This window comes from Raphanus sativus, unplaced genomic scaffold, assembly GCF_000801105.2.
Source record: "Raphanus sativus cultivar WK10039 unplaced genomic scaffold, ASM80110v3 Scaffold0448, whole genome shotgun sequence".
NCBI lineage: Eukaryota > Viridiplantae > Streptophyta > Magnoliopsida > Brassicales > Brassicaceae > Raphanus > Raphanus sativus.
Genome location: NW_026615766.1, coordinates 1 through 20,879, shown reverse-complemented (window position 1 = coordinate 20,879; position 20,879 = coordinate 1). Strand labels below are relative to the sequence as shown.

The 20,879-nt window shown below is 41.0% G+C and overlaps 7 protein-coding genes, 1 non-coding gene and 1 pseudogene across 8 annotated transcripts; 5 read left to right on the top strand and 4 right to left on the bottom strand.

The window, feature by feature from the left end:
- The first annotated feature begins 142 nt into the window (after positions 1-142).
- LOC130502211 (uncharacterized) lies at positions 143-2,378 on the top strand. Its single transcript, XM_056996959.1, has one exon. The coding sequence runs from the start codon at positions 818-820 to the stop codon at positions 1,754-1,756; it is 939 nt and encodes a 312-aa protein (XP_056852939.1). The 5' UTR covers positions 143-817; the 3' UTR covers positions 1,757-2,378.
- Positions 2,379-2,687: 309 nt separating this feature from the next.
- Positions 2,688-2,778, bottom strand: LOC130502212 (small nucleolar RNA R16). The gene has a single exon (XR_008940176.1). It is a non-coding gene; the product is annotated as a small nucleolar RNA R16 (small nucleolar RNA).
- Positions 2,779-3,816: 1,038 nt separating this feature from the next.
- LOC108816670 (uncharacterized) lies at positions 3,817-6,243 on the bottom strand. The gene is made up of 3 exons (XM_056996953.1): positions 5,625-6,243; positions 4,811-5,170; positions 3,817-4,438 (listed from the first exon to the last, which is right to left on the bottom strand). Exons 1-3 carry the CDS (start codon positions 5,967-5,969, stop codon positions 3,953-3,955), a joined length of 1,191 nt encoding a protein of 396 aa, XP_056852933.1. The 5' UTR covers positions 5,970-6,243; the 3' UTR covers positions 3,817-3,952.
- A 2,576-nt stretch (positions 6,244-8,819) lies between these two features.
- LOC130502208 (uncharacterized membrane protein At1g75140-like) lies at positions 8,820-11,059 on the top strand. Its single transcript, XM_056996956.1, has one exon. It carries the CDS (start codon positions 9,106-9,108, stop codon positions 10,876-10,878), a length of 1,773 nt encoding a protein of 590 aa, XP_056852936.1. The 5' UTR covers positions 8,820-9,105; the 3' UTR covers positions 10,879-11,059.
- A 325-nt stretch (positions 11,060-11,384) lies between these two features.
- LOC130502210 (protein BUNDLE SHEATH DEFECTIVE 2, chloroplastic-like) lies at positions 11,385-12,169 on the top strand. The gene is made up of 2 exons (XM_056996958.1): positions 11,385-11,906; positions 12,032-12,169. The coding sequence occupies exons 1-2, from the start codon at positions 11,629-11,631 to the stop codon at positions 12,072-12,074; spliced, it is 321 nt and encodes a 106-aa protein (XP_056852938.1). The 5' UTR covers positions 11,385-11,628; the 3' UTR covers positions 12,075-12,169.
- Positions 12,040-14,569, top strand: LOC130502209 (arabinosyltransferase RRA2). The gene is made up of 3 exons (XM_056996957.1): positions 12,040-12,139; positions 12,582-12,780; positions 13,212-14,569. Exons 2-3 carry the CDS (start codon positions 12,598-12,600, stop codon positions 14,325-14,327), a joined length of 1,299 nt encoding a protein of 432 aa, XP_056852937.1. The 5' UTR covers positions 12,040-12,139; positions 12,582-12,597; the 3' UTR covers positions 14,328-14,569.
- Positions 14,570-14,626: 57 nt separating this feature from the next.
- On the top strand, positions 14,627-17,112 carry LOC108818350 (J domain-containing protein required for chloroplast accumulation response 1-like). The gene is given in 8 exon segments (XM_018591308.2): positions 14,627-15,560; positions 15,644-15,999; positions 16,081-16,198; positions 16,281-16,330; positions 16,413-16,460; positions 16,536-16,613; positions 16,686-16,862; positions 16,976-17,112. Coding segments are annotated over 8 exon segments (1,788 nt in total). The 5' UTR covers positions 14,627-14,638; the 3' UTR covers positions 17,015-17,112.
- A 45-nt stretch (positions 17,113-17,157) lies between these two features.
- LOC108818351 (protein BRASSINAZOLE-RESISTANT 1) lies at positions 17,158-19,234 on the bottom strand. The gene is given in 6 exon segments (XM_018591309.2): positions 17,158-18,024; positions 18,027-18,207; positions 18,831-18,905; positions 18,907-18,946; positions 18,948-19,036; positions 19,038-19,234. Coding segments are annotated over 6 exon segments (996 nt in total). The 5' UTR covers positions 19,098-19,234; the 3' UTR covers positions 17,158-17,473.
- An 848-nt stretch (positions 19,235-20,082) lies between these two features.
- LOC108816171 (pathogenesis-related protein 5-like) lies at positions 20,083-20,875 on the bottom strand (annotated as a pseudogene).
- Between the last annotated feature and the right edge of the window lie 4 nt (positions 20,876-20,879).

Genomic DNA, 20,879 nt, shown 5'->3' with positions numbered 1-20,879 from the left:
AAAACCAAAAATGTTCGGTTCGGTGATATTTCTTGTAGATACGGATATTTTAACCGAACCGAACCAATAGTGTTACCTGAACCGGAGCTCTTTGTTTCGATACTTGATTTGATTCTTAACCGCAGCATTATTCTCAAGGATTTTTTTTGTTGGCTATTTCTGTTTGATTATAGTCTGTCACAGTTCTACTTGGCAAATACGCCAGGAACTCGACTTTCATGGACTGTCAACCACCTAGCGCTATGTCACATGGCTGGAGAAGCATTCTGGAAGGCAGGGAGGTGTTACGCAAAGGCTTAGGTTGGATAGTAGGGGATGGCGAACAGATCTCAATCTGGAAGGAACCATGGCTCTCCTGCGCTACTCCGGAGACTCCTATCGGACCATACACTGAGGAAGCAGCGAGCTTAAAAGTCTGCGACCTCCTCTGCCCTCTTACTAATGCATGGGACACGAGTAAAATCCGTTGTCATCTTCTTCAGTATGAGGACGCCATCTTACAGATAATTACTAGCTCAACTCAAGTTAACGATTCACTACAGTGGTTACCGGAGAAGACGGGAGTGTATTCCACGAAGTCTGGCTACCGACTGGCTAAAAAGGAGGACCAGGACTCACCTCATAGTGATGTGATAGGATAGGATAGGGATGTGGCATAGTGTTTCTCCTACATTAGTGGGAAGTCTCATGTTGTGTTTGTTGGCAGTTATTTTCGTGAATGTGTGTATTTAAGAAACACTTGTCTTAGTGAATGGATATGAAAAGAAAATTGCAGTAAACTTTGTGTTCTTGTTCTCTCAAGTCTTTGGGACCTATTATGCCTCCAACTCTTGACTGGATGAAACATATATGGAGCATCAAAACAAGTCCCAAGCTTAAAGATTTCTTGTGGAAAGTGGCCAACAAAGCGATCCCTGTGAGTAGAAACCTGGAAAGGCGTGGCTGCCCTGCTTTTAGGTGTAAGAAATGTGGAGGAGAGGAAGACGACTTACATACCTTCCTCCTATGTCCTCTTGCAAAGACAGTATGGGACCTCGCGCCCTTACTGGAGAGACCAGAAGAATCTCTTACATCTATAGACACGCTCATCTCTCTTGTTAATAAGAGTATTACTCTGCCCCCAGTGGGTCTTTATGTTCCGTTGTGGCCTTGGATTCTTTGGCAGCTGTGGAAAGCTCGTAACAATTTATTCTTTGATAACAGGTCAATCACTGGCGAGGAAGTCCTCCACAAAGCAATCAAGGATGCCAAAGAATGGCAAGATGCACAAACGGAAGGAGTTACGACCAAGCAACAGACTCCAAACCAGAGTACCCGAAGCGCTACGCCCCTGCAACTATCTGGTACTATTTGCCATGTCGATGCAGCATGGAAACAAGAGACGAAGACTTGTGGTATTGGAGGCGTGTTTACTGGAGCCTACATCCCATCCCCCCCGATCATCAGTTACTCTCGTCGGTTTATTTCATCAGCTTTGATAGCTGAAGCCCTTGCGGTTCGTTCTGCAGTCATGATGGCTGCATCGTCTAACATTCAATCCCTTACGGTACTGTCTGACTCACAGGTTCTCATCTTATTGTTGAAAGCCAAAGATTCAAGACCAGCACTGCACGGAATTATGTCTGACATCTATCATCTTTCCCGTTTGTTTAAGACTCTGTCTTTTTATTTTATCCCTCGTTTAGAAAATAGGGAGGCCGATCATGTGGCAAAATTGGCTCTCCTGTCTGCTACTGAACTTCCCATGGGGGAGTAGAACTCTTTTATTATTAATGCAACAAGTAGTTCGATCAAAAAAAAAATAGTCTGTCACAAGCTTCTATTTTCTGAGTTGTATGTTTATGGATGTCCCGATGTTTTTAACATTGTATTTCGATTCTACTGAATACTATTATGATTGGATTATTATCAAACGAAAGTAAAACCAATAAGTTAATTCGATTCGATATTGTTTTTGCAGACTCCACCAGTATTCTTTGAATATAGATTTGAACTCTTGATCTGAAGAGGACGTTCGGAGTAATAGGATAAAGATATGTACATTTACATTTTATCATAGGAGAAAAATCGATGATAAGCTCTTACAATGACACAACTGCGTTTACAATAGAGCAATTTCAACACATATGTGGACGGATACGTTACCAATATGTGGTTTTCTCGATCAATAATTTTACCACAATTTGGGATCAATCAAACCCATCCATTTCTGCACGATCCTCTTCTTCTAAGGAAAGGTATTGCAAGAACGTATGGTCATCTGCAGTGGAGATTTTCTACTCGAATCTAAGAATTTATTTAATTATCTCTCAAATCTGAGAATTTTATTAAATATTTGATAAGAAAATTTCCAATGCAGATGATCTAATAATTGACAACAAAGAAGAGCACCATTTCATTGAGCCCCAGACAAGCAAAATGATTCAACCATAGTATGAAAACAAACTCAAATCATATCAAAGATTGAATAATCTCATATGCCCAGACATATTATACGCAAATTCATCATCGTAAAAAAACTCACAATATGTATAAAGAAACTCAGACAAGCTACTAAAGCTGTAGAGATGGCAGACAGTCTACATGGCATCAATTCAGACCGCCCGTCTGCTGATATCACATCATTGTTTCATCCAATTATAAACAATAAATAAAATTTAAAAACCGAACTGGATTTAAAAAGAGACATTGGCATCAGATAATAAGCGGAGATTGTTTATCAACACTATTCTTCTGTGTGTTTTAAGCATAATATTAATCAATTCTTCATCTGCCAATATAACACTACACCCAATAAGAATGAGAAGTTTCGGTCGATTCATTTGACGCCAAAGCAAAAGAACATGCAATGGGTTGGTAAGATAACCGTTTCTATCTCTGCACCCGTTCTTAACTAATCTACCATTCTTTGTGATTTTACTCGCATTCGGTAGAAAAGTGGGTAAACAGATGCATTCAGATCAATCGAAATCGAACTTAAAAAAAAACATGACAATAATCTACGAGATGTTCAAGGACGCAAACAAAGAAACGATTAAAAACATACACCAACAGAGCGATGAGGCGACTATAGAACTGCGGAGGACGAAAATGTTAGATCGGTTATGTTTATTAAGATTCGAAACATCGAAATTTATATTAGTGGATATGGCTTCTGTTTCTCGCGATTTAGGGTTTCGCTTGGTTTCATTGGGCTCAAGAGTAAATAACCCGGCCCATATCGTAAATTACTTAACGGATCTTGTAATTTGGTTCATGGTTCACATATGATATGTGCTCCAAACTGTTTTCTTTTTGTTTCTAATGTATATAATGTTATATTTTAATATAATTTACTAGAGATATATTTGTTGAAATATTATTTTTAGTTGGAATATTTTTGATGTAATGAGAATTATTATTTATATACGATTTTATTATATTTTTGAATTTTATATATAATTTTTGTTTAAATTTGGATAGGTGATTTATTTTTGTTATTTTTCTTAAGCAGGCTAATTTTTTTTTGGAAATCAAATTATGGATAATTTTTTATTTAAAATACTTTTCATTGATTTAGTTTAAACGATTTAAACTAAAATAAGATGATTTTTTAAAATGAAACAAAATTAGACCTAGCCTTTGGTCAAAAAAATTAATAAAATTAGACCATCTGGTTTGAAAAAAATTCTCTTTTTATTGCTTAGAATTTATCTGAATGTTTCTCAATTTAGTTAGTGTTTGGTGTAAACGTCTCCTATTGTCCGTTGACTCCGTTCAATGAACTTCATATATTCTTCCGACTAAACAATAACAAAAAAACTCATGACGATTAAGAAGTACTTTTGCAAGTACGATATCCAACCACTCGCACGTTTACCAAATCTCAAGTGTGTGTACCTTTGCTCTTTCCTGATTTTCAAAAAACGAACCCATCTAACACAGAAGAAGAGGTTGACGATCTCGACCGTTGCTAATGATCATTGCTCACATCAGACGGTGGCAAGAAGCTCTCCAAACACAGCCCACTAATATTAAAATCCACTTCCTCAATCTTCCACTTCTCCTCAATTCTTCTCCGATGATTAACCGCTCCCCCGTATCGATAAAGCGTGGTCAACGTTCGACCACCGTGAGCTATGTTGACCGAGTCAACGTACATGTAATCATCAATGATCGATTCCATGCTTGTCTCCCAGAAAACGCCGTCGTTTTTGCCCCTAGCGGATCTGACTCTCACGAGCTTTGTGTCACCAAACTTTACCAGAAGTCCCGTCCTTTGGCTGAAGTAACCCCACACCGTGTGGTGGATCACCTCCGTGTTGGCCGAACACTGCGCCTTGAGTATATCTGCTGGTGTCTCTACCTTTAAGACGAAACAGTCTTCGCCGTTAACGGTCTGTTCGCCGATACAAACCGCGTCTAAAAAGAGACTAGCAGTACACCTAGGGTCAAGTCCCTGCATCCACATCGTATTTTAAAATATCTAATTTCACAAACTTACAACTACAAGTCTACAACCGATATAAGTTATAACAAACTCTTTAAAAAAAATTACAACAATAATTTGATGGTTACTGCCAACGCATATGCAACACAAAGTTTACAGTTAGTTTTTTACAGTCCAAAGAATCATCCATTCTGTTTATGCTCTCTTTTTATAAGTTTTATTGCTAAAAACCCGTCTAAAGACCACAAATATTAATACAAAACCAGTAGAGTTGTTTATAATTCACGTATATGCATTAACCATGTTCAAACATAACAACAACATTAATACAAAACCAGTAGACTACAACATTAAGTGGTTAAAGTTGAGATATATGGGTACCTGAAAAAAGCGGCGGAGAGGACGAGGAGGGCCACGGTGAGCTTGGGAAGGCTGGGTGGATGATTGGTTCCAAGCCACTTTGCCGTCACTACCGGCGTTAATCTTGAAACCGGAAACCACTAGCTCCAAGAACCAAAGGTTTGGATTCTTCTGCCATAAAACAAAACCTCCGACTTCGAAATTGCCTTTCCCCAGCCGCACAGGCGTGGCTGTTATCCCTTCATCCTCTCCAGCAACCATCCCGGAGCCTTGCATCCTCACCTGCCCCACCGCATACATGCTCTTCACCGCGTTCAAAGCGGCAGGACCTCCACACGCAGCCACGTATTGCTGCACTATGTACTTAGCCGTTGACGCCTCCTTCAAATACACCATAATTACACATATATCAAATTCCACATACTGTACTAGTGTTTTTTTTAATACTTAGCCAAAAGTATATTTTAATATATATTTATGATCAAATATATTATATTTTATAGCAAGAAAAGAGATATTAGCGATATGCCATACACATGTTTATCTCTATAAATGTTTTTTTATCTCTATAAATTTTCTTCTTGGGAAATCATGTAGTCTATTATAGGGTAATCTCATGAATTATGTAATAGTCTTATAGTCCAATTTTCTCAATTGAGTTCTACTAGTAGAGCATATATACAAACCAGGTGGAAATTCAAACCTTTTCTTTGTCAACCTGGAAATTCAAACCTAAAACAACTATCAAAACCCAAAATTAAACCAGGTGAAAATTCAGCACACAAATAAAATAAAATAAAAACACAAAATAGATAACATGATTATATAGACGTACGATGGAAGTGACATTGATGGGTCGTGAGAGACAAAATTCAAGAGGGACATGAAACGGAATAAGAGGACTTCCCACGATCTTCAACAACGCCACAAACTCATTATCTGTTTTGGACTGCAAATGCATATTAACATTACTCATCGACGACGAAGACGCCCGTGGTTTCATGTCAGCGGCGACTGCTGTCACGACGGCATGAGCCTTCATAAGAGCGTGCATATTCCTCCATCGCCCCGTCGCGCTGCTTCCCATCTTCGTAAACATTTCTTCCGGCACAGGAACCTCTAAAACCGTCTCTAACCCGTCTTCATTGTCTAAATTCGGACAAAGCTTCCTCATCTTCATCTATTAGTTTAATTTTTTTCTTTCTTTTCCTGAATGATACGAGAGAAAGAGAGGATTAGGGTTCTCCTCTTTCTCCGAGTTCTTGTTACGGGAGAGAGATGGGGAGATTTTGGAGGATCATGAGGATTAACTACAAAAAAACTATTCTTGATTATGTTCTTGATCGTTTTCTGTTGGCCGGCTTTTATATATAACTAAGGTGCTCCTTGCTCATAGCAATCGTGAGAACACGATTTCAAGAGGATCCATCCAAACTATATATCTTATATACTGATATGACATATACATGAATTTACGCTTCTGTGTCTATGTATGGACGTTGACAGTTGATATATTAATTCGCATACGAATATATATATGTGTGTTTATGGATATACATTATGGTCGTGTGCTTCATATATATACGTGGAAGAAAAATACTCCTAGTTGAGGAATAATATCTAAATGTATACAATCGGAGTGGTAAGGCAGGAGACCTATTTTATCGAATCTCTTCCATTAATTAAACGCCCTTTAATCTAGTTGTTATATATCCTAAATTATTATTTGTTCATCAATTCATCTAGAAGTGGACTATTGCATGTACTTTATGATTATGACGATTTAATTATCGACCAGAAATACGTAATCAATGTTTTGGTTAAAGTAAAGGAGCATGTCTCCTTTGAAATTGAAACCATAGAACAAAGGGAATCAGAGGAAGATATAGACTGTAACTAGTAATTGATAAAAGAATAGATGCAAAAATGGAATATTAGTGAAATAAGATTATCATCCTAGTTGTTTTGGTGACATCAAATCAAGTTTTTCTTCATAACATTTGCAAATTATTCAAGAAAGTCGATCAACCAAGAAAAGCTCCAGCAAAATTCACTGCCTCACAGTCACAGGAGCAATCAAGAACATATACAGTAGAGGAGGAGAAGAGCTGAAGGCAATGAACAACTTTGTACGATATTCTAAAGATGTCTTTTAAGAAAGCTAGCTTCACTTCAAGCGTAAAACCATGATTAATGCATATTTCTTAAGAAAAAATTCTAAGCGGATATAAGAGACGTCTCTTATATTTGATAAGAGACTCTCCATAAGCGATCTGCATTAAATCATGTCCTAAATAGCAGCCACACTGAGTCTATATTGATGCTCTTAAATTGGATAAAAACAAGTTTAATGCAAATCCAAAAGTAAATACACTCTTCCTCTTATTGAACGTATACTTGTGAAAGCAATTCTTATATTTTTCTCAACTAAATATTACAGATTTGTATATTATAACAATTTTTTGACTTTTTTTTTTGGGCAATGTAACAATTTTTTGATATACCGAACTAAAACAAAATAAAAAGATAACTCAATCTCTCTCTTCAGACGCCCCAGCTTCTCTCTAGCGACCGACAAGATCTGCTTTCCGTTTCCAGCCGACAGTGAGGCTCTCTTAGCCACTGTCGGTCCGGCGTTTCCTCTCTTCCCTTTTCGTTTTTCTTTAGCCTAGTTTGTATAAGCTTCTCTTTATTCCGGCTTCCGGCGTCGCACTCTATTAAAGTGGGTGGTTGGCTTTTTGACTCCGGCGTGGTGCATGTTCTTCTCAGGTGAACGGTCGGCCTTATGTTTTCCGCGTTGTCTGGTCCTCGCAGTCGACGGCGGTCTTTTGGCGAAGTAAAGCGGCTTCGATGGTGAAGCAGATGTTTCGAGGGTGATGTGATCTTCGGTCGTCAGCGCTGATTTGATAGATCCGGATGAGATATTGAAACTGGTCCGATGAATCTCTATGGGGATCAGAATATCGACGACGAAGATGGGTGTGGGTTTTTCGGCTCCGGCGTGTTCCGGCGGAACGGGTGTTCGTTTCGTCGTCTCCGGCGATGTCTCGGTGAGTGGGTCACGGTGTGTGACGTGGTGATAGGTTGAAAGGGCCGGAAAGAGTGTTCCGGCGAGTTTCGATATTCCGGTGAAGCGTGTCGTTGCTTACTCCGGTGGTGATTCCTTGGCGGTGACGACGCAGTGGATAGTGACGCGTGTTCTCTCGTTTGGTGAAATCTCAACACGTGTCCTTGGCGTTATCAGAGTTAATGCGTGTTTCGTTACGCGTTTCTGCATGAAGTGTCTAAGCCGAAAGGATCAATCGATTGGGCCTTTGGTGGGTTCGGGTACTTGTTAGGCCAATATGTGGGCCTGTAGCTTTAGTTTGTTTGGATGTGTATATGTGGCTCCCTTTTCTGGGCTTGTAGTATGTTTGAGCTTTAGCCTTTTAGTATTAATAATACTTTTAGATGGCAAAAAAAAAAAAAAAAAAAAAGAGAACTGTGGCAAGAAACTGCACGTGCAGTGAATATGTATCGCCGGATCATTGTCAATTTGTGTTTGTGTGGCCAAGCAGTAGGACCGTGCGGTTTGGCATTTTTCTGATCAGATTCAAGTCTCATTTCCCAAAGTACATAGGTTGTTGCTAACTATAGAGAGTATAGTGTGAGTTTGGAATTACTATCTTAGGTTTTGGTTTTTTATATTCAAATAATTTTTCCAGTAAAATTTTATTCTACATAGATTGAAGTTATCCAACAATCATCAAACTAAGAACAAAATTGTATAAGTCTTTATAGAAATGTTTTATTGATGCATATTAAAATTATAATAGATTTTGTTGTATATATTCAATAAATTTCCAGTGAACTTTTATTTAAAGTGGATAGAAATTAATCGTCCAACTAATTATATCATTATTAATTATTCATGTGAGTTCCATAGACAAAATTATATTTTATATTTATTTTTTTAAATATAAATAAAAAATTTGACCAAAAATACAAAATACTTTAAAATTTGAAGATAATTAACCTTTTTTGTTCTTCTTATCCTCCCTTAAACTCAGCGCAGACCAAAGAAGACCAGAGTGTTTCGGACACAAAAGATCTCAAATCAGACAAGTTTAATTTTTAATCTTCTTCTTACCACAACGTTGTTTGACTTCCAAAAGAAAAAAAAAATCTTCAGATAGATTCCGACAGGATAAATCTTCTTCCCTTTCAGATCTCCAAACTCCAACAGATCTGCTGCAAAAAATGGCGGTTACTTCCTGATCTCAAGAAGCAAAAGAAAGAAAGAAGAACCCATCTGCTAGCCTTGGTTGCACTCTTTAATGGCGGGTTTTCAAAAAGGCAAGTCCTTTCTCTTCTTCGTCTCGTTTAGTGTTCTTTTCCTTTCGCCGATCGTAACCGCCTCCGAGTCCGATCCGGTAGTGCCCTACGAGAACTCAGATTCTAGGTTGCATAGACTCGAGGAGCTCGTTAGGAATCTCACGGAAGCAGTATCTAGACTAAACGCTAAGCTGTCCGAAACCAAGAAACACGAGATCAGTGTTAAAGAGAGCAGCGGTAAGAAGGCGTTTTCGGTGACGAATCACAGTCCTTTCTGGTCCGAGAGATTCGAGTTCACCTCCGCCGTGAAGCTAAACTCCGACGCGATCACGTGTATCAACGTGCTGCCCTTTAGAGACCACGAGGGTTTAAGCAAGTACTTCGCCGTCGGGGACTCGAGTGGGAGCCTCTACGTGTTCTTGAGAAACGGCGACGTTTTGGTCGAGTTTTCAACCGGGTGTGATTCGCCGGTCACCGCGATGGTTTCTTACGTGTCTTCTGTGTATAAGAACGAGAGCTTCGTGGTGACGGGGCATCAAAGTGGGGCCGTCTTGTTGCATAGACTCAGAGAGGGCTCTGATTCGAGTTCAGCTTCGATGGAGAGTGTTGGTAGATTCGATGGCACTGAGGATGGTTTGGAAGTAACGCTATTAGAAGTGCATCACGTGGGTCGTGTTAGGTACATATTAGCGACCGATCTCACCGGAAAGCTCACTGTTTTCACCGAGAACAGAACGGTTCACGGCTCGGTAACCCCCGCGAGCAGACCACTCGTCTTCTCGAAGCAGAGGCTGTTGTTTCTCACCGAGACTGGCGCTGGTTCGCTAGACTTGAGAACCATGAAGATCAGAGAATCAGACTGCGAAGGTCTGAACAGCTCTCTAGCGAGAACTTACGTTTTCGACGCGTCGGAGCGGTCAAAGGCTTACGGATTCACATCGGAAGGCGAAGTCATCCACGTGTTGCTCCTCGGCGACGTCGCGAACTTCAAATGCAGAGTGAGGTCAAAGAAGAAGATTACTCAGATACTACAAGAAGAGCCCGTTGCGTTGCAAGCCATCAAAGGCTACCTCGTGCTAGTCAGCGAAGAGAAAGTGTTCGTATACAACGTATCGACACAACACTACGTTAGAACCACGGGACCACGGCTTCTCTTCCCCGCTGCGTTAGAAGATCTCAGGTCGACGTTCTTGAGACATCGATCTACAACCAAGTTTGTAAATAAGGTTGCTCCTTTGATAGCAAGCGACCGGGAGAAGCTTCTTGTGATGAGTTTAGGCGAGGGATACGTGGCTACGTACAAGTCAAAGCTTCGGAGTTCCAAAGGAGAAGTCAGCACGATGCTTTGGAGCAGTCCCGTCTTCTTCTTTCTACTGTTTTTATTCGGCGCGTGGCATTTCTTCGCTAAGAAGAAAGAGTCTCTCACGGCTTGGGGACCTGACGATTCTTCTTTCGCATCCTCTTCTTCTTCTGCAACAACAGAACGTGCTTTCTCTGAGCCATCGTCTAGGAGAAACAACGATGATCTGATGGATATTAGAAGAAGATATGTTTCTCCATCACGTTACCGTCCTGGAGCAGCAGCAGGTACTTATAGGTCAGTTGCTTCTAATGAACCGACCTCGAGAGCGACGGTTGATGCTACAAACTATAGAGCAACCGGGCAGGAGATGAAGTATCGTGGTGGGTCAGGGCTTGATTCTTCAGGTGGTGGGTTTGGTAATAGAAGAGAGAGTTTGTTTGGTAATAACAAAGCTTTAGACAACGAAAGTTGATGACTTTTTTTTTTCTAACGTTTTGCCACTTTTTTTTTGGTTACCGGTTAACGCTTGAAGTTTTTTTTTTTGTATTTTGTAACACTCCGGCGAGAAAATAATGTTTATACCGGTAGCTTTTTTTCTTTCTCCGGACACATCTTGTTTAGTCAAACTCTTGTAGAATTGAATCGTTGAGTAATTTTTTCTTGTCGCAAGGCAATCAAGTTCAGGATGAGATTGAAGATGACAGTTTTCAATATAGATTATAGTTTCAAGATCCAAAGATCTTAACAAGACCTCAAGACAGTAAGTCTTTAAGCTCCCCAACTGAAGAATGTGACACTGATTCTTAACAGTCTCAAAGTCATGGCCATGCTCCTGTTTTGGCTTTGTTATCTTGCAGCTTCAAAAGGACTAGGAAGATGTTATCCCGGTTCGGTTTGGTACTTTCGAATCCGGGATGCTATCTCGGTTTGTATCGGTTCTCCCTTTTATTGAAAGGGTAAAATAGTCAAAGCACAAAACTATAAGCCTCATCAATAATCTTCTCACACATTATCTTTCTTTCTTCCTCCCAAAACACACACAACGGACACAACACTCTGCAGGAGTCTGTGTTTACTCACATATTTGGCGGGAAAATAACTATCAAGGTTCTTCTTCCTGATCGATACATTAAGTGAAACAGAGGTGGTTGGTTATAGAAAAGTTTTATACGGAGAGCGCACTCAAGGTGTTCGACGTAATTCCGCAAAGAGACTATATAAGATGCCGCCACTAGAACCGATTCGATTCTTGAGGAACAGTGTGCTCGTAGTTCTTGGTGGGTTTGTGACCATAAACGTGGTTTCCGCGGCAGCCATTGGTGCTTTTCGACTCGCTACAGAAGAGAAACGGAAGAAGAGGGGGTCGGCTTGTGTAGCGTGTCGTGGGAAAGGGTTTTACATATGCAAAGTGTGCAAAGGGAACGCAACGATTGAATGGTCGCCATTGTATGATCCCGTTTGTATCAATCCATGTCTTTGCCCTACTTGCGATGGTCACAGGTATCAAAATGTCTGATGAAGAACATATCTAATTTTGGTTTCTGTTCAACAAAAAGAAAAGACGGATGGTATCAGATTGTGACAGAACTGAAAATCTGGTTTGTTTCTTTTGGTATTTATTGCAGGGTACAAAGATGTCTCAACTGCTTAGGGAAGGGATACTGGTGATTCTTTTGAGTCTTCCTTAGGGTTAGCTTATGGTTACATCATCTTTGTGATCATCTGCATAGAAGGTGACCTGGACTGTTGTAGTTAATTGGCCGTAACTTTATAGTTAGAACATGGAATATATATATGTTGAGTTAGCTACAACAATAGTTTAAAGAGTTTAATATAACCAGGTTAAGAGACAGTTGAGCATGCTTGTTGGAATCAATTTTGTTAATACAACAATATGTATTATATGCGTCATATGGCCGGCTTGGAACTTAGCTTTTATTTTTATTTTTGCTTATTTATTTCTCTTTCGTTCTGTATGTTAATATGACATTTGATCAAGATAGATTGTTGAATTAATTATTTGATACTAAATCTTAAGCTATTAAATAAGTACTGTAGTTAAGGAAACAAAATCAATCTTTTATAGTTTTTAAAAATAAAGAAAACACACAAGGATTTGAACACACAGAGGAAAGAATATCAACTTGGACTACTTGCTGCGTCTTCTCTTCTCAGAGAAACTCAAATAAATATGGCGGGTCGTAGAGGAGACAGACTCCATCAAGTCCGCGGATGTAGAATAGCGATCGCCATCCTCGTCGGAATCCTCATCGGCTGCATCTGCACCGTCTTGTTCCCAGATGGCTTCTTCAACTCGGGATCATCTTTTACAGTAAACGAGCAACGCCTTTCGCAATCAACGACCTCTTCTAAGGTACTTACTTACATCTCATGTATACGTTCACAGGTCATTGTCTTAGAAAGCTCTCGTTTCACGATGTGAATGTACTGAACAAGTTACATTCATTGAGTTGGTTTCTCTTAGGGAATGTGTTATCAGGGCTGGCCTTAGAGATTTATGTGAGACTTGAACCAATTATTGATTTAGCAACAAAATGATAAATACATAAAAAGCTGAATCTAGAACTATATTTGATAGTTGATGGATATGAAGATTTGAGTCTCTTTCTAAGTTCGTTTGTTTTAAGAATTCATCATCTTCATTGGTTACAAATTGCATTTTTTTGTTCAGTCGTTATCTTTAGGTCCATTATCTTGTACTTGTTTTGATGTCAAGTCCTCTGCATTCGAGTTTAACTAGTGAGTGAGATTCACCTTCTCTCTTTTAAAAAAAATCTTTTTCAGGTTGGACAGGCTTCATGTGAGTCGTCTGAACGGGTCAAAATGCTCAAATCAGATTTTGCATTGATCTCTGCAAAGAACGCCCAGTTGAGGAAGCAGGTCAGAGAGCTTACGGAAAAGGTACGGTTAGCTGAACAAGATAGAGAGAATGCAAGGAAACAAGTCTTAGTTTTGGGAACTGAGATCAAGGCTGGAGCTTTTGGAACCGTCAAGAGTCTCAGAACTAACCCAACCGTGATCCCTGACGAGTCTGTTAACCCAAGACTAGCAAAGCTATTAGAGAAAGTAGCTGTTAATAAAGAGATCATTGTGGTTCTTGCAAATTCAAATGTGAAACCAATGTTGGAGTTGCAGATCGCTAGTGTAAAGAGAGTGGGTATACAGAACTACCTGGTTGTCGCGTTGGATGATTCCATAGAAAAGTTCTGTCAATCCAACCAAGTTGCGTATTACACTAGAGATCCAGATAAAGCGGTGGACCTGGTTGGGAAAAGCGGAGGCAGTCACGCTGTCTCAGGGCTGAAGTTCCGCGTCTTGAGGGAGTTCTTGCAGCTTGGTTATAGTGTTCTTCTCTCGGATGTGGACATTGTCTTTCTTCAGAACCCTTTTGGTCATCTCTACAGAGACTCTGACGTAGAGTCCATGAGCGATGGCCATGACAATAGCACAGCTTATGGGTTCGACAACGGGTTTGATGAACCATCCATGGGATGGGCTAGGTATGCTCACACGATGAGGATATGGGTTTTCAACTCCGGCTTCTTCTACCTTAGACCAACTCTTCCTTCAATCGAGCTACTCGATCGCGTGGCAGACACGCTCTCCAAGGAAGATGCATGGGACCAAGCGGTTTTTAATGAGCAACTCTTTTACCCTTCGCATCCCGGGTACACTGGCTTACACGCTTCAAAGAGAGTGATGGATATGTACGAGTTCATGAACAGTAAGGTCCTTTTCAAGACTGTGAGAAAGAATCGTGAACTGAAGAAATTGAAGCCGGTGATTGTTCATCTGAACTACCATCCGGATAAACTCGACCGAATGCAAGCCGTGGTGGAGTTTTATGTTAATGGCAAACAAGACGCCCTTGATAGCTTCCCAGATGGTTCTGAACGATAGAGATATGAATGCTTGTTACGCAAGGTATCAAAAAGAGAGAGAGAGAGAGAGAGAGAGAGAGGAAGAAGACAAAGAGAGTGTAAGGTTTTGGACTTATCTGTGTTTTATCCACAACAAAAGAAGACGTTTAGACTCTTCTCTGTAATAACGCAAACATCCCTTTTGTTTGTGGTTTCAAATCAAGTGAAACCCCACACTTACCCTGTCTTGTTTTTTTCTGAAGGATTTGTTTCAGCCTTGTCTTTCCTCTGTATTGTATTCCTCTCAGAGCAGTTCTCTGTTTTTTGCTCTGTCAAGTTTCCTTTTGTGCTATGCAGACATTTCCAAGCTCAGAAACCGTTCTACTACCCTCGACCTCACCACCTCTGCTGCGTAATCCCAGCGGTGATGACGTGGACATCGATTTCAGGGATGTCTTCGGTGGTCCGCCTAAGAGACGGTCCAAAGTTAACGAACTCGGTCGACATAGCTTCAGTGATACAGCTCTCAGGCGGCTTGACTTCATGGTCGACAACAGAGCGCTGGTCCCGCGAGATGACCTTTGGGATGGAAGTGACGAGAAGCCTGTTTTCGGGGAAGACACATCCATCCGCCGTCGTTTCACCGCTGACGATTTCTTCGACGATATTTTTGGAGCGAATGGATCTTCATCATCATCACCACTTCCGGGTTCCCGGATCCTTAGCCCGGCTCAGCCTATCCCTCACGAAGCCGAACCTCCTGCAAGACAAGTCAAAGCGACAGAGATTCCCACGTTTGGTTCAGCTACACGGAGTTCGAGCAAGAGCAATGAAACTGCCTCGAGCTCGCCTTTGTCAAGAACTTCCGATATGGCAGGCTCTGCTGCCAAATCAGGTCCAAAAGTCGTTGTTACTGGGAAAGGCAGGCAGTTTCACTTCTCCATCTACAAGTGGACTAATAATGGAGTTCCCGTTGTCATTTGGGGCAGTTCTAGATTGAGCTCTATGGCTAAAGCTGAGCAGACAGCACCGAGTGATTTGCAGTCTACTACTTTTGAGAAGGCTGGTAAAGATAAAGCAGGAGTTAGTGGGTTATCTGGTTTGACAGAGGAAAAGAAGACCTCGCAAAAGCGTCCTGGTGTTCAGAAAGTGGAGGAGAAAACAGAAATTGCTTCAACGTTGAAACATGCCTTCTCTGGGGATGTCTTGAAAGCGCATGAGGCTAGTGTGAAACCTCTACATTCATGTTTAGATGATAAGGATGAGAGGCAAGGTTAGTTTTTGAAACACATATACATGTGTTTGGTTGGTTTAGCTTTTCTTTTATGAACTTTGTTTTGGTCTTTGTCATTGCAGGTGAGGATATGGTGTGAGAGAGAGAAGTGAGAAAAGAAAAAATAAAATCTAAGAACATGCGAAGCTCTGCTGGAGATTCAAGAATCAAAAGGGAAGCACAAGACACCAGAAGTAGCCCGATGCCTGATAAAGCCAGCTTCGCAAGTACAGCCGCAGCACCAGAAGTTGGCAAAGATGGAGTCAAAGGAAAAGTGATGGACTTTGTTAAGATTTTTAGTCAAGGTGGGGAATCTCTTGGACAAAGCTCTAGATGGAGAGCTCCCGTCACTGGTATCAAGAAAGAGGGAGCTAATACCAAAGAAACTGTAAACATTTCTGATCAACAAAAGAAACCGATTCCAGAAATCCCAGCTATGGTACTTAAATCTGAAAACTAAGTTATTGCTACTGTTTCTTGGTTGTGATTCCTTGTTACCTGTAAATAAATCTTCTTGCAGGATCGTGACCAGAAACCTTCACAGGCAACTCAGAAAAAGGTTCCAGATCGAGTGAGTGTAAACAGTAATAAGCCTAGTGGTGCTACTGAGCAAGAGTTGAGGCAGGAATCCAGCACAAGTAAGTTCTTGGATTTGAAACCTTCTTTGTCACACTACAGAACGAAATGACATATGAGCTCACTGGTTTTTCCATCTATCAGCAAATACTACCTCAGAAGATATAGACGAGCCCATCCATGTTAATCTCCTGGTAAAGACAAACATTATGTACCATATAACCTCTATATGTTTGTGTTTATAGATGGGCGTGGAACTTGTAATGTACTGCGCAGGTGGAGGATATAACACAAGATGAGAAAAATGATGCTGAAGAAATCCAGGTAATACTTACTAGTGCAACTGCAAAGAGATATATACTCTGTTTCTGATACTTTATTCCTCATTAACGAATATAGAACATCGATGCTAAAATCCGAAAGTGGTCAAGCGGAAAGAGTGGAAACATTCGGTCTCTCTTGTCCACGCTGCAGTATGTAAGTATTCTATCAGAGGTAATATATTGTGTCTACCTATTTGCACCAAGTAATGAAGCATTACTTTGACAGATTCTTTGGCCCGGGAGTGGATGGAAGGCGGTTCCACTTATGGACTTGATAGAAGGAAACGCTGTTCGAAAATCGTACCAGAGGGCGTTACTAATCCTTCATCCAGATAAGTTACAACAGAAGGGTGCTTCTGACAACCAGAAATACACGGCTGACAAAGTTTTCGAGTTATTACAGGTTCTCTCTCTCTCATAAGCAAATAAATGTTTGTGATGATTCAAAAAAAAAAGAGTTGCAGGATCGTTTGAATCTAATTTCTTTTTTTTTCTTTTGCTGGTTCAATCTTGTAGGAAGCATGGGACCATTTCAACACTCTCGGACCGGTTTAAAGGAAGACCAGATCTTTAGTCTTTTAGTTCTTTACGTTATTTAGAATTGTACAGTTACGGTTCTGAATCGAGATGTTGCAGAGGTTTTAATAGTCACACACACACACAGGTTTACACAGTTCTTGTTTGTTTGTCGATGAGGCTTTTAAGAAATGATGAGACCCATTAATAAGGAATTAGCTTAAGACATGATACATCAGACAAGACAGCACACAACGGTTTCAAACATTTGTAAGGGAACATAATGATCATACATCTTTAACATTTGTTATCTACAAATAATGCTCTTTTGAAATTAAATTCATGAATTGGACAAGGACACCAACACTCCAATGCTTCCATGGAGAGAAGGCTTTGTGTCTGCATATATGGATAGTAACTGAGAATAACAAATGAGATTCCATAACGATCCAGAGATACCTGGAAGAAGAATAGCTTCTCCCTTCCAAGTGTTCAAAGTCAACCACGAGCCTTACCGTTTCCAAGTGTAAGCTCCAGATCCTCCATACCAACATCATGTATCATCTCTCCTTCCCATGGCTTAACTCGGCTATTCTCAAATTTAAACTCAGAGCTTTGACCAATCTCTTGAAACGCAGCAGCATTTGGAGACATCATCTGAGGCACAGGGGGTTTCACAAGATTGAAGGTAGGAGATGTTGGCACCACAGAGCCAGAGAAAGGCTGCTGTTGAGCAAACTTCTGAAAGCTTATCCAATGACCAGAGTCAACAGTTGACGCATCAGACTCATCACATTCAGGTATAGTAGCCGGAGCATGAAACTGGCGATGATGAGTGGGACTAGCGGGTGCAGAAACCGCATAGAAAGGGTAGTTAAAAGACGCCATTGATTGTTTAGCGTTGGCCATTGACTGCTTAGCAATAGTATCCCAGTTGGGTAAAGGTTTAGGGTTCTTGGAAGTTGGAGATGAGAGCGGCGGAGTGACGGGGCAGCTGTTTGAGATTCTGAGGGAAGGAAGAGAGGATGGAATGCCACCGTTTCGGAGGAGGGGAAGAAGGTGGAGCTGTTGTTGTTGGGTTCACAACGAGAAGGACTGGGGAAAGATGAGGAAGAAGGGCTGACTTGGTAAGAAGGAATGGGACTTTGAAAGGCAGAAGAAAGAGGGCTTTGGTTTTGAGATGAGTAAGGATACGACGTCCCAGCTATCTCACCAGGTAGAGGCTTGCATCCCTGTTGACTCAGATGAAACAAACAAACAAACAAACAAACAAAGTCAGACTCAATCAGACATGCTTAATAGTTCAAGAAAGCAGAACTACTCAGAAAACTAAGACAACTGTTTTAGACAACAAAAAACTGCCAAAAAGGACCAATGTCATGAGGTTCCGACATGTTTGTGGGGCTTTTGTCCTAACGAGCATTAGTTATAGAACCAAATCAGCGGTAAGGAGATAAATGCATAGACTTTGGATTCAAGTAAAGACTTTAAAAAGCATGCTAATAGCTCAAGAACGCCACTGAACTGCAATTGTTTCAAAGATTTTTAAATCACCAGAAAACTTAGACAAGAAGTTGAGGTTCCGACATGTTTTAGAACTGCTTCTTACAAAAAAACACATTATCACTCTGAGATTAGTAATAAATTTTTTTTGCTAAATTAGCATTTAAGACATGTTTTAACTTTTTAGGACATTAGATCCGTTTAAAGACATGATCTTTTAATCTAAAGAAGGCTCGAAGCTAAGATTTGTGATCGAATCAGATTCAAGCCCGCATTTGAAAGTCATCAGATTTCAAATATCTATACAAGAGATAAGATCAGATCTGAAAAAAAAAAAGATAGGGGAATTGACCTTGCGATAAGTGGTGCCATCTTCTTCAACAACCCAACCAGCTTCAGAACAGAGAGCCTTGAGGACCTCATTGTTTATCGCAATGTTTTGGGAGATTGTAATCGCCTTGTGCTCTAGCCCTGTGTATATCTCGCTGCCACGGCTCTTCTCCTCCTCTCTCTCCTCCGATTGTTCTCCCTCTCTCTCCACGACGGTTTCCTCCTTGCTTGCTGCCGCTGCAGCTGCAGCTGCTGCTGATGTTGTCGACGTAGCTCCATCTGACGTCATCCTCTTCCCTCGAGCTTTGATGAGGTGAGGAGGGTGAAGATTGTGTGAACGTGAGACTGGAGAAGAAGAAGGTAGTGCTCACGAGGAATACGCTTTTTTTTTTTCTTCGCTGGAATCGAAGAAGAAGAATCTCTCTTTCCTTCTCGAAATTAAATTATTAAAAAACAAAACATTAAAAAGAAGGTATTAATTGGGTTTGATTTTGGGTTGGGCTATTAATAAATCAGTGTTTTTATTATTGATCGTCCCACATGGCCTTACATATTTGGAAGGGTGAGATTTGCTAGGGCGTACGCAGCTAGATGTGGGGTTTCGTGGAGAGAATAAAGAACGCGTCGTATGAAGCGTGGGTAATTGTCGAAGTGTGTATGACCTGTTGAGACACAGTGGAGCAACTGAAGTCAACAAGCTGCAATAACTAAAGCTCCTAAATACACTAAACAATCTTCCGTGGGTCACATATTCTAACCATTCCATCGCCTATAAAGTTGCGTATAGTAGTAGTTAAGAGCATGTTTATAGGGGGCTCTTAGTGGGTTGCTAATTAAGTTCTGTCTCTTTTAGTATTGGGTTAACAGTATATGTTGTTATTGCTCTCTCATGTCAATACATAAACAACCAATGACCTAAATCTAAAAGAAGCCCCAGTGGTGGCCCTGAAGGGAAGCTATGGAAGCATGGCTTCCACCCCTTCATATTATTTACTAAATTTCGGCCATTTATTTTGAAGTTGTCTTTGTGTAGTAGTTTACATATCATTGTTGGTAACCATCTAAGTCATAAGTTCAATTCTTGATAGCAGCCTTTTTAAAAGTTTTGCTTACGGTCATTCAAAAATCGAAAAACAGGACCGGTGATGGAAGCCCTATAATCTCTAATTACGCATCCATATTTAATTGTCCAGATACGGATTTGTTAGAATGTTAATATGTTTTGCAAAAGATATCAAGTATTTTATAAGACTTAAAAGGATACAAATGAAAAATCAACAATGCAAAGGAAATGTGTGTACCAACAAAGCGTAGTTGCAACTGCATATACGCTTAGACAAATCTTTTTTTTTTTTTTTAAATAAGAAGAAGATGTACAAAGTCATAAAACATTCCGTGCATAACAAACAAAAGACAAACCCAACCGGAATCTAAATCGAATATCCGGTTCAAGACCGGGTAGGGCAGAAAGTGATCAAGTAGTTAGCCCCGGAACAAGTGAAAGTACTTGTCGCATCGTCATAGGCGTAACTGTAAGCGCTAGGACAAGCGTTCTTAAACATGGCCGAGTAATGCGTCGGAGAACAAGTTTGCGGCGTCGAGTGAGCACCCGTACAACAGAACTCCGGCGAATTAAACGCCGCGCAAGCGCTCTTACACGCCGCGATGATTCCCGTACGCGGATCCACGATCCGAAGCTCCGTTAGGGCAAACACTGTTGACGTCGGCGACGCAGCCTGCGTATTTGCAGTCGCCGGAGCCTCCTTGCGGTTTGATCCCATCTCGACGTTGTAACCGTCGACGAGGACTCACGTCGTAGAAGTCCTTGCCGGAGACGCCTGATCCGACGGTGAACTCGGCCAGAGTGGTTGGAGGAACTCCGCCGCCGATGCATTTGAGAACGCCGCCGCAGTCTCCGGTGACGCAGTTGCCGTGTCCGGAGGAGTCGAAGTTGCAGCCGGTACGAGCCAGACCGGCCTGACCATCCCGGAGGAGCGGTTAGCTGCTGAGGAAGCGCCGGGAGTGAGGGGAAAACCGCCGTCGCGCGAGGGTGTTGCTGTTGCCGGAGAGG

Coding starts and splice junctions, on each gene's coding strand:
- LOC130502211 (XM_056996959.1), top strand. CDS start 818: ATGCCTCCAACTCTTGACTGGATGAAACATATATGGAGCATCAAAACA.
- LOC108816670 (XM_056996953.1), bottom strand. CDS start 5,969: ATGAAGATGAGGAAGCTTTGTCCGAATTTAGACAATGAAGACGGGTTA. Junction 5,171..5,624: donor CCATCAATGTCACTTCCATC/GTACGTCTATAT, acceptor GTGTATTTGAAG/GAGGCGTCAACGGCTAAGTA. Junction 4,439..4,810: donor CTCTCCGCCGCTTTTTTCAG/GTACCCATATAT, acceptor ATGTGGATGCAG/GGACTTGACCCTAGGTGTAC.
- LOC130502208 (XM_056996956.1), top strand. CDS start 9,106: ATGGCGGGTTTTCAAAAAGGCAAGTCCTTTCTCTTCTTCGTCTCGTTT.
- LOC130502210 (XM_056996958.1), top strand. CDS start 11,629: ATGCCGCCACTAGAACCGATTCGATTCTTGAGGAACAGTGTGCTCGTA. Junction 11,907..12,031: donor CCTACTTGCGATGGTCACAG/GTATCAAAATGT, acceptor TATTTATTGCAG/GGTACAAAGATGTCTCAACT.
- LOC130502209 (XM_056996957.1), top strand. CDS start 12,598: ATGGCGGGTCGTAGAGGAGACAGACTCCATCAAGTCCGCGGATGTAGA. Junction 12,781..13,211: donor AATCAACGACCTCTTCTAAG/GTACTTACTTAC, acceptor AATCTTTTTCAG/GTTGGACAGGCTTCATGTGA.